General features: G+C 39.0%; 1 protein-coding gene across 1 annotated transcript in view; it reads left to right on the top strand.

Moving 5' to 3' along the window:
• Positions 1-13,999, top strand: part of SNRK (SNF related kinase) — a 114,543-nt gene extending 100,544 nt beyond the window's left edge. Inside the window, exon 6 of the mRNA XM_089690659.1 lies at positions 3,535-13,999. Within this exon, the coding sequence (XP_089546785.1) occupies positions 3,535-4,744 (1,210 nt within the window). The 3' untranslated portion in view covers positions 4,745-13,999. The remainder of the gene's footprint in view (positions 1-3,534) is intronic.
• Positions 14,000-15,238: the final 1,239 nt, after the last annotated feature.

Genomic DNA, 15,238 nt, shown 5'->3' with positions numbered 1-15,238 from the left:
TGATATCCTGTCTCTATCATTTAAAATACACCTATGATAAACATTATAGACCCTTCATTTCTTTGTAAGTGAGCAAACTTACAAAATCCACAGGTGATCAAATAATTGCTTTCCCCACTGTAGCCCTTACTACGTAGATGCCATGGAGAATGTGATTCGTCAGATCTCCAGAATTTTATGTCTGTTTGGTCAGCTGACCCTGGGGCTGGGTCCCTTCCCCTCCCCTCCAGTCAGCTCTCCTCAGAGCACTGCAGTGTGTAATTTCAGCTCTCTGCCCCTTATTTTCTGAAAGCTTGGAGCTTGGACACGCTTTATACATTTTGGACTTTGAACGGATGTAGAAAAAAGGATGCAGATAAACAGGTACAACTTACGTAGGAGGATTTGTTTAATCTCTGTGCATCTCCGGAGGCCATTCGCTTCACTGGGGATATGTAAGGGTTAACAACCACTTTAATAGCAATTGTAGCATGATAGGTTATACTTATCTAGTCACACATCAGTCCTTGCACTGCTTAAAAAATCACCACTGTCATACTATTTTATTATACCCATATTTACACCCTGAACATTTGCAGTATATCCAAGCTTGCCTTTTTACTACAATGTTTCTGAGCCTAACTCTTTAAACTGTTTGCCCAAATGCCAATGCTCACATTTCTCCTATTCTGTTGATCCTGTATCCTTCCTGGGCTCTAGTCCTGACATTATTTTCATTCAGTCTCCCTTCATTATGACATTGCAAGATTGACAGTTACAAGCATGACTCCCAAAGGCAGAGGCATGATGGGATTTGTAGTTCCGCAACAGCTGGAGGGCCACCAGTTTGACATCCCTGCTCTAGAGCCTTCTTTAAAGGTTTCTGCCCACACTGAGCCCTCCTCTTGTTCTTGGGTATTACCCCCTAATAGGTACTTTTGTAAGAATGCAGCCTTCCGCTCCTCTCCATTTCTCTTGGCAGTCAAAGTTCTGCTTTGGCTTCTCCAATTTTCCTCCTGGGAGCCCCTTTTTCCGCTGTGTGTAGACAACTAGTCCTTTTTGCTTTACTGACGCTCTTCACATTTTGTGGGAGTTTCATACCACCTCTCTGTCTGTCATGCCTTACATATGGTTGCGGTCAGGACTTTCCTCTTCCCTTTTGAACTGACCACCTTGTCTGTTTTCCCACAGAGTGGTCTTTCTGTGGGATTCGTCCATCCTCTTTCACCCTGCTGTGTGTTTTATATAATGGATGTTTTTTACTTTTTTTTAGGGCTTTTGCCCTTAGGAAACAAGTTCTTCCTTGCTTACCTGAAGCCATTCTTCCAGTGTTGTCAGGGTTCCTGGGCCTTTTCAGCATCAAACATCTATTTTATTTTCCCGGTTTGTGGTGCCACCACCTGATCCTCGGTTCATGGTTTCAAAATAGTTTTTTTCCAGGTGACTCTTTGGGCCTCTGACTCTGTCGTCAATTGTCTGTTCGAGTTTACGCTTCCTAGTTTTTCCTGTAGGCCTTTTGTTTTTTTTGTCACCCACCCCCAAGCTATTGTTTGTTTAGGATGTTCAGTGGTCTAAGAATTCCCATGTCCTGTACTATATGATTAAAATAAAAGAATTCCATATTTTGGTTTACGCTACAAGACCGGTTAGGACACATGTCCCTCCCCTCTTTCCTTTTGTGATCACCTTACTGTTGCTTAAAAAAAAAAACGAACCCACAACCCTGGAGCCCCACTATGTCCTGTACTGTACTCCAGGATATGGAATTTACAGGTATGTCAAAATTCTTTTCACTATAATTTCTCTTGTCTTTGGAGTTGTGATCTATAGATCAGTGATTCTCAACCTGTGGAACCTCAGGACCCATATTTGTCCTTGGTCATTAAGTTGCGACCCAAAAATTATTTCATTTCCAAAACATAATTTATTCCACATAACTTGTGCAGTGTTCTACAATGTATGTGCACTTTTAAACAGTAAACAAACCACTTTCTTCCAAAATGGATAGTGCACTAATCACAGCGCTAGTGAAAATGAAAGTCCTTGCAGCCGTAAGTTTTTATTAAGCTATGTTGTCAGGGCACCAGGCATTTTTATTGGGGCATTAGGTTCGGGGGGCACTCACTTCACAGCCCAGTCCGCCCCCTGTCACGACCCTATTTTTTGGGTCGCGACCCATTACTTATGAAACATGGGCATATATTGTCCATAATCTGGTAAGACTTGCACTTAATATTTATGAAAATTGTTGAAATTATTGCCCTAAAACTTTGTCGGGGCAAGACAGTCGATAATATCCACTTTTTTTTTTTTAACTAATTGTGCCATTTAAAGGGTCAGTTCATCAAAATAGTGAGTTTAGTTAAAGATGATCCCTGGTTTCCTCCTTGATTATTTACATGTCTTGGATGCTCAAATGGCAAAACCTCCCACTATAGTTTTTGATTCTGTTCCTCCCCACCTGTGACTTTAGTGTTTCTGGCCAGTTTTGCATGGTCTAATGCCTGCTGCTGCATTCTCCATACAATAAACAATAAAGTAAATTAACAATCAGTGTGAGAGCCCTTCATAACTGCCACAACACATTGTGCAGACCCAAGAACACAAGCACAGAGGTTGTTTAAACTGCAGCATCTGACCAAAGATGAATTATATATTTTGCGAAGACTCGCCCTTGCAGCAACATGAAAATGCAGCAGGGTTTTATTATGTTGTAATTTGTGTTTAGAATTAACTCTTTAGTGCTATGATTGTATATATTGCTGTGAAACGCTATTAGTTATGAGTAACTTGCAGCATGAGCGCTCTTATTCTGCTGTGTATGCATCAAGTCTTTGAAATGCAATGTACGTGTGCTTGCCAAGTCTCTGTAGTGCTTGTTTGTATCATAGCAACTAGACATGGCATTGCTTGGCCTAGAGACTGGCCAGGCTGTCAAGACTGTTCATATTGTGTGCAATGAAGACGATACAGTATATCACAGAAAAGTTAAATAGAAGACCTACGATAATAGAAATCAGGCATTCAGTTATATAACAATATATGAAAACATTAGCTGTTTAAATGTCCACTTATAATACCTTGAAAATGTTTAAATGATTTACTTATAATTTAAATTATAATTTTTATATGTATAAAACTGTAGGAAAGGTGAATAATAATAGTTTGTAGAAACAAATTAGAAATTAAACTAGAAAAAAGCAGCTAAAGTCCAGGTACTATAGGTAACATACAACTTTCCTATTCCTCTAGTATTTGTGCTCTTTGTTTTTTTTGTTTTTGTTTTTTTTTAATCTTTGGAACATAGCTTTTTTTGCGTGCTGTTAAAATTGTTGACAAACTTGCATTAAACATCAGTTTGAGAAGCTTCTGATATTATTTACCTCCTTCTGACCTGCTTCAAGTATCTGTTGCATTCCTGTACACTTGCTTGGGGAGAAAAGCAGTTTGGAAGTGAAAAATGCTTGTTGACCATTCTTTTTGTAACCATTTGACATATAATCCATTTTCTTGGATTTTTTTTAAAACTTTGTTTTTTGTTTTGTTTTTGTGCAGGCAGTCCTGGCCCACAAAGATTGATGTTCCTCAAGACTTGGAGGATGATTTGACAGCTTCTCCAATAGCCCATGTGGCTGTTCCACCCACTCCAGCTCGCAGCACAGATAATGTGCTTAATGGCCATAGAAATAAAGGTCTTGTGGAGCCCCTGAAAAAAGAGGATGTACCAGATTTTGCTGGTCCAGCAGCTTCAGGAATTCCTCCTGCGAGTTTGAACCCATCAACTAGTGGTAGAAAATGCCTTTTCAGAGTGGAAGAGGACGAAGAGGAAGATGAAGAAGAAAAGAAACCCATTCCCCTTTCCACACAAGTTGTTTTACGGCGCAAACCTTCTGTTACAAACCGACTAACATCAAGAAAGAGTGCTCCAGTGCTGAACCAGATCTTTGAGGAAGGTGAATCTGACGATGAGTTTGATATGGACGAAAATCTTCCTCCAAAGCTTAGTAGATTAAAAATGAACATTGCTTCCCCTGGCACTGTACACAAAAGATACCATAGGAGGAAAAGCCAGGGTCGGGGTTCAAGTTGCAGCAGTTCAGAAACAAGTGATGATGACTCTGAGAGCAGAAGGCGGCTAGATAAAGATAGCGGGTTTACCTATTCTTGGCATAGACGAGACAGCAGTGAAGGTCCACCTGGAAATCAAGGTGATGGGGGAGGCCAGAGTAAACCAAGCAATGGAAGTGGAGGTGTTGACAAAACCAGTCCAAGTGATAATAAAGGAGGGGGTAGCCCCTCCAATACTTCTAGTGGTAATACCAACAACTCTTCTGGAAACACCCGCACCTGTTCTGGTAACCCGGTGCAGCAGTCCCCAAGAAGTGCAGGAGAACTTGTAGAGAGCCTGAAATTAATGGGTCTTTGCTTAGGTTCCCAACTGCATAATGGGGCCAAGTATATAATTGACCCCCAAAATAACCTGTCCTTCTCAAGTGTCAAAGTGCAAGAGAAGTCTACTTGGAAGATGTGCATAAGCTCGAATAGTAGTGCCAGTAAAGCTACCCCGTCTAGCGGTATAAAGTTATTCTCTGATCAAATGTCAGACACCACTAATGAACTGGAACGTCTCAAGAACAAGAACTTTAAGAATAATGTACTACAGCTACCTCTGTGTGAAAAAACGATTTCTGTGAATATCCAGCGGAATCCCAAGGAGGGACTTCTATGTACCGCTAGTCAAACCAGTTGCTGCCATGTCATATAACAGTGGCTTGATGTACAGAGCAGTAAAATGCCATTGTTTATGGCTGAGGACATTTGCTGTTTGTGTATTCCATTTTTTTTCGTCTTCATTTTTTAAAGTGGGCTTCATGGGCGATTATTTATTATTTTTTTCCCCAGGTAGATCAGCAGCATGTTTTATTTTGTGCAGGCTGCTAGACAGCACTATTTCTGCCGACTTTCAATATTTTTTATTGTGTAACTTTAATTTGTTTTAACAAAGAAAAATCACGTTGAGTGTGACCTACAAGCATACAGTGTGAGGAGCACTTAAGTCTCATTTTCAGCACTTAAGCTAAGGAGACCTTCCTGGATTTCCTTGTTCTCATAATTCCAATCCTTACTCTTGTGATCGTGGTGTATTTGTGTGTCTGAGAGAGAACCAAAGCAATAATGTTTTATTGTTAAATCTACCCCTTGGGGTGGATTGGCATATTCCAAGGCTTGCACAAATGAAAGATGCACTGAAAACAGTGTTCCAGCTGTAATTTCCAATAGCTGGCTTAGAAATATTGGAACATGCCTCAGACCAGTCCCAAATTAAACTAGTGTCTAAAAACATTAAAGCAAATTTATTTTTTTACATTAAATAAGACAATCTTTATTTCGTTTCACCATTTTGTGTATTTTAACAGTCATGCAAAGTGGTCGGTGCAGGTTAAATCCACCAGTTTTCCTGATTCTTTGGGGTGAACAATGAAACCATGTCCTGTATAAAGCTGAACGGTGGTCTGGATACAAGGCAAACCACATTGGTGTGGTTGTTTACATAGCCAGTTTCCAGAATCCTTGGTGCACGTTTTGCATTAACGTTTAGCATTTCTTTAAATATTTAATGTTTAACTGTAAAATATGTCTATTTTCTTTTTAAAAATATATCAAACTTGTGCAGGATCATTTAGAGTTACATATAGTAAATGATATATTTCAGGATATCCTGTAAAGGTTAAAAGTATAATTTATCAAATTCTGAAACAAAAAGAATTTATAAAAAAAAAACTGTCATCCACTATATATGGCAGTATATTTATTTTCCCATTAAGTGATGTAGAAAAAATAAAAATCTATTTGTGCATACATCAGTTCTGTTGGTGAGAGGGTTTAAAGTTGGCCCTGTATGTAGCATCTGGACAACTGATCCAGCTAATGCTCAGGAACTGATGGCCAGGCCTTTAGCAGATCATTCACACATGTAGTTAGAGCTTACAGATCTTGACAGTGCCACAGATCTGAGCAGCCAGACCTCAAAGACCACAGATGCAGTCCTTTTTATAACCAAGTGCTCCATCACATGCAGTTTTTGGATAAGAACATTGGTTAGCCAGATATTAAATAGATCTAAGATATACATGCGCATAATGAAGGTGGCCAAAGGTCTGAAAGTTTAACACTTAAATTTCATGATTGCAAATCAGACAATACAGCCAGTTACACAATGTCTGTGCACACAGACAAAGTGTTCATCAAACAAGTAACATCACACACACATTTAATAATCTTTTTGGCCGTAACTTTAGATTAAATATGAAACCATTTGCTCTTTAACAATAATTAGAAGTGAACAGCTGACTACTTTTCACCCGGGACATTAAAAGTCACGTTGCTTTTTTAACTGGATCAGGAGTGCCATATTTACAGTATCAGTGAACATAGAGCCATAGTGGTTCAACAACTTTGCATTAATAAATGATATATATAAATGTTATTTTTTTTCCTCTTCTGATCTCTGTAAACTGGTTGTTTAAATGGTCTAGCGACCTCCATTCAGCAGTAGCATGGGTGCTATGTTTGGTCCTTTTTACTCTACTTCTGAAGCTTGTCATTGACTTTACGTGGGGCGCAATCTGACTGGGAAATTTTTTTTCCTTATCATTCCATTAATTAAAATGCTTGCTTTTGGTTTTGGATAAAAAAAAAAAGATGAGTACTCTCATCTCAGGGGAACACAGTAAAGGGTACACTTGGATCGAAAATCAGACAGTTCAGCAGGGACCGGTCAAATTTCGATCTGCGTGTAGCCTTCCCGGTTTGACAGAATCTGATCATTTGATCAGCTTCTGTTGAATGGTCCTGCTGGAAAACCTCCTTCGATCAGTGGCTTGTACCCAATTGTGTTGATGCAAGAATCTACTAGTTTTTTTTCCATTCAACTCGCTGGTTAAACGAAAAAAAAACTGTCTTTACCAAGTTTAACAGTCAGCAGAAATTTGGGAAGTGGCAATGACAGACCTTGATATAACAGTCTCTTGTATTGTGCACCTTGAGCTTGCTTGTACCAGCCTTTAAGAGGCCCTCTTGTACTCTTAGAACGGGTCTGGGCAAATGTCACTGAGACCTTATAGCCAGCTGAAAAAATCAGGAGCCACCAAACTACAGCAGTGGTCACCATGGCAAATTGTATTTCCCAGTCTTATTTTACCGATGTATTTACATAAATTTGGTAACACAAAGTACAGTGTGTGTAAATACATCTGTAAAACAGACCCAGGCAAATTCAGTTTTTTACTAAACATGCATATTTTACTGACCTGTATGGTCTCTCACAGTACTGATCCATATGCTCTCTTTTTTACACACAACAAAAACAGAGCGAGACCTGAGCCATATTGGACATCAATAGTAGAATCCTTCTGTAACAATATACTGCCCCTTTTCTTCCGACATCACATGCACTGTTGTTTGTCTGCAACCTACCCCCTTCCTTGTTATGTTTAAAAATTAAGAATCTACCAAAAAAAACAAAAAAAAAAACAGGAAGAACCATTTGGGACTGATTGAGGGAATCCCATTTCTATTAGGTGCCATCTGGTGGAACTGCAGTCAAAGATTTAAAATTCTAAAATACCTGATCTCCAAATAACGTTTTTCGTTGTTTTCACAACAGGATTTGTCCAACTTTTTCATAGTATCTCATTTTTTTGAAAACAGGGCCTGGGGGCACTTACCATCTTTCCTTGATCATCAGATTGGGTATAATCTGATTTCTACCTGAAATGTACTTTTATGTACATCACAGGTAAATATAATATAGCATAAAGTGACCAAATGTTTAATAAATCAATTGGCTGTCCTGTTTTATTATACCCTCTTGAAATGAACCATGGGAACCCTTACTGTGCCAGATGGAGAACTTTTAAATGGTTCTGTGGTACACAAATGATGCCTCTAAATTAAATGATGGTGTGCTAAGCTTTGTAAGCAGTCCTGTATTTCAAACAGAACCAAGTAACCACTGCTGCAGGTTGATTCAGTGTGTGGGCAATCCTATAGCCCTTCTTATTCTTATACACAGGAACTGACTAAGAATCTGAGCACTTCCCATTATTCATTTCACAAAATGGGTGCCACTTAAATTTACTTTTTACTATTGAGGCAAGTGTACTGGACTCAGCCGTCCTTAGTGATTTGTACATCAGTAATTGTTTTCCTAAGCAGAGTTTTGCTCAGCTGGTAAATATACTAATACTGTCTTTTGTACATGCCCCCACATACACACAGCCAGGGTGTTGCAGATATTGTCAGTGTACTTCACCAGTTGGGAATGGAACAAAATACTTTTCTCTTAATTCACAACAAAAGGTAAGCCCACCCAAATCTGCTGGCAGGCTCTTCTTATATCCTTCCCTGCCTACAGGGAGAATAAAGCAGGGTAAGCTCAGAGATCCCCGCATTCACACAAGCGATATGGATGTAGTGCTCTCCCCCGCTGCTCTATTGTATTCTGTCAGCCTGGACTTTTTCCCATCACAATACACTGATCACCTCTGCAGTGGCTAATCGAATGATGGTTTTCCAGCAGGACAATTTGATATCCAGCTTCTGTTGAACAGGACTATACACATACCGAAATTTGGCCATTTCCTGGGAATCTGGCTGAGTTTCGGTACGTGTATACCCAGCTTAAGACCCTGCTATGGCAGGTGGATGTGCCAGGGAGTCGCCAGGATGGTGAATTCAACCATTATAGTCTAGCCCATTAGATTTGGGTAAATTGACCCTTAAACAATGCAACACTCCCAACACAGTACTTTTAATTTTTCTTTAGCTTTGATCTCTGAGTCATAAACCTCAAACAAAGCTTAAGCTTTCCATAAATGGATTGAAATTCGGCTGGTTCAGCAAGGAGCTGCCAAATTTTGATCCTTGTATGGACACTAGTTGTACAGAAGTTGATCTGCTGATTGAAAATTCTCTGACAGGGCGGTTGTACAGTCACTCTGTTGGTGTATTCTGATGTGGGGAAGCCTCCACACTGTCAGAATACAATGACACCTTGAACGCAATGACCTCATATGTGAGGATGGGGGAATTGGGTTTGTTGTCCTTCATTCAACCTGCTGGCTGAACGAGAAAAAAATGACTCCTCTCTGGCCAGCTTTGGTTATGTACAAATCTCGTTAAAATCATTTGGCATTCAACCTGTATGGCCAGCTTAAATATGTACTCCACTTAAAACTATGCCAGGAGCTGCATAGTTGAGAATTAAGTTACAAATGGACTCCCTAAATCAATTTTTACCTGTACTAAAATCTAACGTTTTAAATGAAGGCCTCATTTAAGGCCATGTTCAGACTGTGAATTAGGTTAATGCAGTCCTTATTTTGAATAGACTGGAAGCGCACCTTAACATACGAAGTCATCTGATTTCTTTTTTTTTTCCCAATGCACACCACCACCATGCACAGATGGTGCACTAAAACAGATGTTGAAGTGAGCCTTGGTAAGGTGCCTTGAGATTGTAAAACAAATATCACTGCAGTGCCAACCATGCATAAACATGTGTTGAAGTATCTCACTGTGCATTACTCCAATGCATCAACAAAACAATATCGGGTGACTAAATGGTTTCCGATTTATGGCCTAATTATCTGTAGCGGTATTTTTATTACTCCTCAAGAACGACTAAAAACATGTTTTACAGAATTAGTAAATTGTAATTTTGGTGGTTCTATGTGTTTTTCTAACCAAATTTATTTAATTTTTTTGATAGACTAGTTTGAACCCTGTCAAGTTTTTTTTTTTTTTTTCCTGATTTTGTTTTTGTTTTTTTATCTCCGTTTTTTTCTAATGTCAGTGGCCCAATTTCGGAGATTTTCCCTCACATTCTGTCCTGGTGACAAAGAAAGCGAGGTGGAAATCACAGGGACACAATGACTATGAAATCAAAATTTACTAATAGGGAGGGGGAAGGCTATACTTGGTTAACTTTTTATTGCTGCTGTTTCCTCATTGGAGATTCACCCTTGCTTCTTGCCACTTTTACAGCTTTGTAACTAGAAAAAAGAAATTAAGGAAAATCTTCAACAAGCTACAGACAGCAACAAAAAACAGAGTTCAGGTTCCAACTGTGTTTCTACTGTACCCAAAACTATTTGTTTAGAGATCAACTTTAATGTAGCCGTGCTCATACCTGTAAGACTAGAAAAAGTACTTTAAAGTGATCTTGTCAGCCCAGAATCGCTCTGTATTAAAAAGCATACCTGTAATAAAAGAGCTAATATACTTACCTTCCTGGTGGCACATTTGTTGAAAAGCTCCCGACTGCTGCTATTATTTCACACTTCTGGGGATAGGAACTTGCCTAGTTCCCCCATCACATGCTGTGGTTTCTGACACCTGCTAATACATCACGATAGTGTGTACGAGTTGTCAGGAAGAAGCATCGGAAGCGGCAGGGAAGACAGGTGTTCGACCCACATATAGCAAAGAGGCATCAGCAATCAGGCTGCCAGAAAGGCAAGTTATTTTTGCCTCTTATCACTGGTATGCTTTATACAAAATGAGCCTGTGCCGACCGGGTCATTTTAATAGAAATTTATAATGGCCCTAGAGTATGGCCACTGGACCTTGTTTCTTACAGTGTCTGAGCGAACAATTATCTTAGTCAGTCTTGGTTGCTGTGAGCATGAAATTCTCCATATCCAAAGAAAAATGGTTTCAAACTGAAAACCAGGCAGTGACTGTGCTTTGTATATGCTTTTAGATAATGCATGTTATTTTATCATACACATATGCGCACTTTTGCTATCATGTGAGGTAGTGAACGTTATCTGTTTTAACATAGCACATACATTGCCTAGCTTTCAGCCTGTGCTAGTTTTATACATGTACCCCAGTGCATTATCCTCCAATGCCCCAGCAGCTGCACAACCAAAGACCTACAAAGTGGGCAGGAATTCTGTAGCATCACACTGGCATATACCACCCTCCTCCCTCCACCTGTCGTCTTTATCTGTATTTTTTTCCTTTGGCTGTTATTAACCTCTATAGGTCTACGTTTAGTTTTAGCTCTAGTTTTATTACTGCAAATTATTTTAGACATTTTAGAAATTATTTATTATCTTTTAACATGGTGAAGCCATAGAGCAGGTTTTGCTGAGAAACCCTCAAGCAGGGATTTTGTAAATGAATAGAGAAGGCTATAACTTTATGTAACATGGAAAAAACCTGTTATGTACAAAATGGCCATATTTTTTCCTAAGGGGCATTGGCAATAAATTATTTTGCAGCTATTTTTTTTCCAAGCTTTGTAAATATGTTTGATTTTTTTTTTATGTGCAGCCTTGGAATGGCACTTTTTAATTATTCCCATGTGTCTGCTGTTTCAAATTGTTTATATATTATATATATATACATATGTATATACGGTGCTGACTTATGAATGGCTGTGTTGACAGTTTATGCTGCATATAGCTGTATTATAATAGCCTTATTATATATGTATGGTTGAGCCTGAGGTTGTACAGCAGTTAATCTGTTTCTACAATTGTCCATAAGTGAGCGTGTGCATGTCATGTCTGTCATGTTTCCTTGTTCTCTTAATGGGAGGGAGACAGTAAGCACTACGTTAAGATAATCTTGGACCAAACTGTTAGCGTGCTCTGAACCTTTCTTGTACCCTTGATTTGTCTTCAGAAGTTGCATATAGTTACATTAGTGTACAGATTAATAATTGTGGAAATCAATAAGTCTTGTATTTTTTCCTGTATGAGTATATGATGTAACTAGCAACAATATGTAGCTGAAGATCTTAAAATCTTATGTAGATGTAAGGTTATAGCACTGCAATGAAGTCTTGTTGAATTATCAGTGTGTCTATACATATGGTGAGAACCAACCAACCGTGTGTACAAGGGTTTATAGAATAGAGTAGAGACTCTAGCCTTTACCTGTGTTAGACAAAATGAATAAAGATGCCGTGGAACAAACAGTCTTTTATTTCAAAATGTTTTTTTTTTTTGTGAATAACGCAGTAAGTATGTATTTGTTAGCCAACTTAAATGGGCAAAGTGTTCTTAAAAAAAAAAAAAGAAAAGAAAAAAGAAATGTATGCTAGAACGACAGAATCCTGCAGAATGCATGAAACCTATAATTTTTTTTTTTTTTGAGAATGTGTTTTACACCATTCAGGTATAAATAGAATACTCAATCTGTGTCCTTGTCGTCAGATTTAAAAGCATACCAATATACAGAAGGGTGAACACACAATTGAGTTCAGTTTCTGCATTTTGTGTTTCTTGCACAGGCTAGAATATAAGAAAATGAGTAGTGTTGACCATAGTAAAAACAGTTGTTTAATTTTTAGCCAAGTTAAAGTGGGTAAAAAAAATCTATTGGGTTCTCAAAAATACCACAGCGTGTTTACTTTTTCTTCAGTGGTCAATTAGAGGCATGGACAAATATCGGACTTGTCGGATGTAAATTAAAAGCTGGTCATACACGGGTAGGTTGGGCTGCTTTACATATGACAGATCTATTATGGATTCTGTTTATATGTTTCTTTTACCAAGGCTATTTGATTGGCAGGCAGATGAGAATATCATGCATTTGGATTAGTCGTACACAATTAGTATCCGCGTGGATAAGAAATGGCCTTGGAAAGTCTTGGGTTCTTCATGTACAGGCTTTTGACTGCAGATTAGATCTAAAATGATTGTTCTAAGCCAGTGCATGACTAAAACCCTTTTCTGGTTCATTTAAGAAAATAAAAAATTGAAAGTCTATCACGGAATTACTCTGCCCTATGCAAGCTTTTATTGATTCTCATTTCTTTAAGCAAAGTTATCAGTACAGACCTGTAATTATGTAGTTAGGTCTTCAAGGTTCGTTTTGTGGCCCCTGGTCTCTGTAACAATCCTCTGTCCTCTCCTTGCTTCTAATGCTAACCTCAAACCCAAAAACTGGCTAGGACTTTTTTCTGTTGAAGGCAAGGTTACTTAGGAAGTCACATCAACCAGCTTCTGCCTGACTGCGTAATCCCATCTTGCCGGTTAGGATGAGAGACAATAGAAGACTGTGTCTGTCAACGAACCTTCCGTAGTCATGGTTTTTACTGTAACTGCTTGACATGCAAAGCTGAAATAACGCAATGACACGTGCATGACTATAATCTTGAAGCTTAATTCTCTAAAGTGTATATGAAGTAAATTAAGGTCTGATGGTAAATGTTCTCCAAAAAAATTTGGCACCAACTTGTTCAACTCAACTATTCTCTGGTACAGCTCTGGACATCTAAGCATGTGTGTCTCTTTTAAAATCCACAGCGAGTCAGTGGATATTTGTATTCTAACAGAAGCAAATTGTTTACGTGTAAACACTAAAAGTGATAAATTAACTACATTTCCCTAAAATACTGAAAAAAAAATATCTCCAACCACAGTGTATTTAGCTGCAGTTCTTGGTGACTGTTGGGCCTTTCAGGCAGTGATAAGGTTAAGCTTATTAAAACAGCTTTGGTGAAGCTAATTAGGATAAATGAATGGCATTCACGCCTAATTGTTCTTCAGCTTGGAAGTTGTGTCAGTTTGGTGGTAATATGATGGTTATAAGAATGAGCAGCTGTTTCTCATGACTGTTATTTTACAGCAAAAAAAGTCGTTTTAAACGTATGGATGAGAGGTGAATGAGAGGTATAGTTTTAATGCTATAGTTTACTTGATCAATTGCTAAATACTTAATCCGCTGTTGTAAATTGATTTGTAATCTGCTTTTTACAGTCTCCCATAAGTGATGCAACATGTTCTTCTATGTACAGTGTAGAACTGTAGCATTTTATGTATTGACTATTCACTGGAAAAAAAATGTTCAACATGAAGTCATGTGGGTAGCAGTACGATGACGTCTGGTTCTTGCAGCTTGTTAGATTTACTGGTTAAGCATCAAGTGGCACTTTTGCAGCTGCATCAGTAAGCTTCCATGAATGACCAAAATCACGATTTTAATAAAAGTTATAAATAAATCCTGTGTGCTCATTCTTTATCAGCAGCAAAAGAAACCTGTTAGTTAAAGATACAACAAAGTGTGTTACCTGGCTGTTATGAGATGCATGTAGGTTGCCATTGCTAATCTCTCCTGAAAATGTTTTTTGCCTAAATACCATGTAGGTGTCCCTGGATCAGTGCCTCCTAAAGAACTAAAGACCAAGCAGCTAGCTTTTCAAAGGTCAGTATGGCAGCCTTCTAATAAGCCTGTGAAAGTAAAGCTCTTTGCCTCTCAGACTTTTTTATGATTTTGAACATATGTTGCTTCCTTATAGCCAAAGATGATTACTTTCCCACAAAAAAGCAACTAAGGAATGCAGTTTCTATAGTCTGCATACTATGCTGTATAATGATCTGTCTGATGCCCCAAACCTTTAGAGGTTGTGACCTCTTTTAAAGCACTTACATTTTTCGGCTAGGAAAATAGACATGTTCACATGCCATTTTAATGTGGTGCTTGGAAACCAAGAGGTTACAAAGTATAGAAATGGTGGAACCCTTTTGTGAGTACTTGTCACTCTTTGGCCACCATGCCTTGTTCAAGACGACAAAATGATCCCTCCAACCAAAAAGGCATTAAAGTAGAACCAGCCCTCGAAATTTCCACTCGTATTGGACGAGTGGAAATCAGGTGGGGGTGAGCAGCGCCGGGACTAGCGGTGTGTGGGAGGGGCGGTAGTAATCAGCGGTCTCCTGTATGGCTTTCAATGAAGCAGCTGGAAGCCGCAGGAGGAAGAGGAGGAGAAGTGACTGTGTGCTCCTTAGGGTCAGGAAAGAAACGTAACTATCAGGTATGATCTGTGCAGTGGTGACAAGCAGCAATGTCCCTGCATGTTTTTCAGTGAAGCAGCTGGAAGCCGCATCTCCTCCTCTCCCTCCTGTGGCTTCCAGCTGCTTTATTGAAAGAGGGAGGAGAAAGAGAGGCTGGATCTGCTCTGCCTGCCCACACTCCAGTCCGTGCAGCGTCAGAGGAAGTGCAGGCGGGAAATTGAACACAGAGCAGCCAACAGCTCTGATGCTTCTGAATGAGCATGTGTGTCCAACCGACCTACCTTCCTTCCACACACCCGTTTCTTCTACCCTTCCTTCCACACACCCCTCCCTTCCTTCCACCCACCCTTAACTCTTTAAGTTCTGGCTAGTAGCTCAACACTTGAAATTTTGAGCCCTGGTAGAACTATATACAAAAATACATTTTTCATTTTGGATAGTGTAAA

This window comes from Staurois parvus, unplaced genomic scaffold, assembly GCF_062004578.1.
Source record: "Staurois parvus isolate SC_StPar_1 unplaced genomic scaffold, SC_StPar_1.0 ptg000021l, whole genome shotgun sequence".
Taxonomy (NCBI): Eukaryota; Metazoa; Chordata; class Amphibia; order Anura; family Ranidae; genus Staurois; species Staurois parvus.
This window is presented reverse-complemented; position numbering and strand designations above follow the sequence as displayed.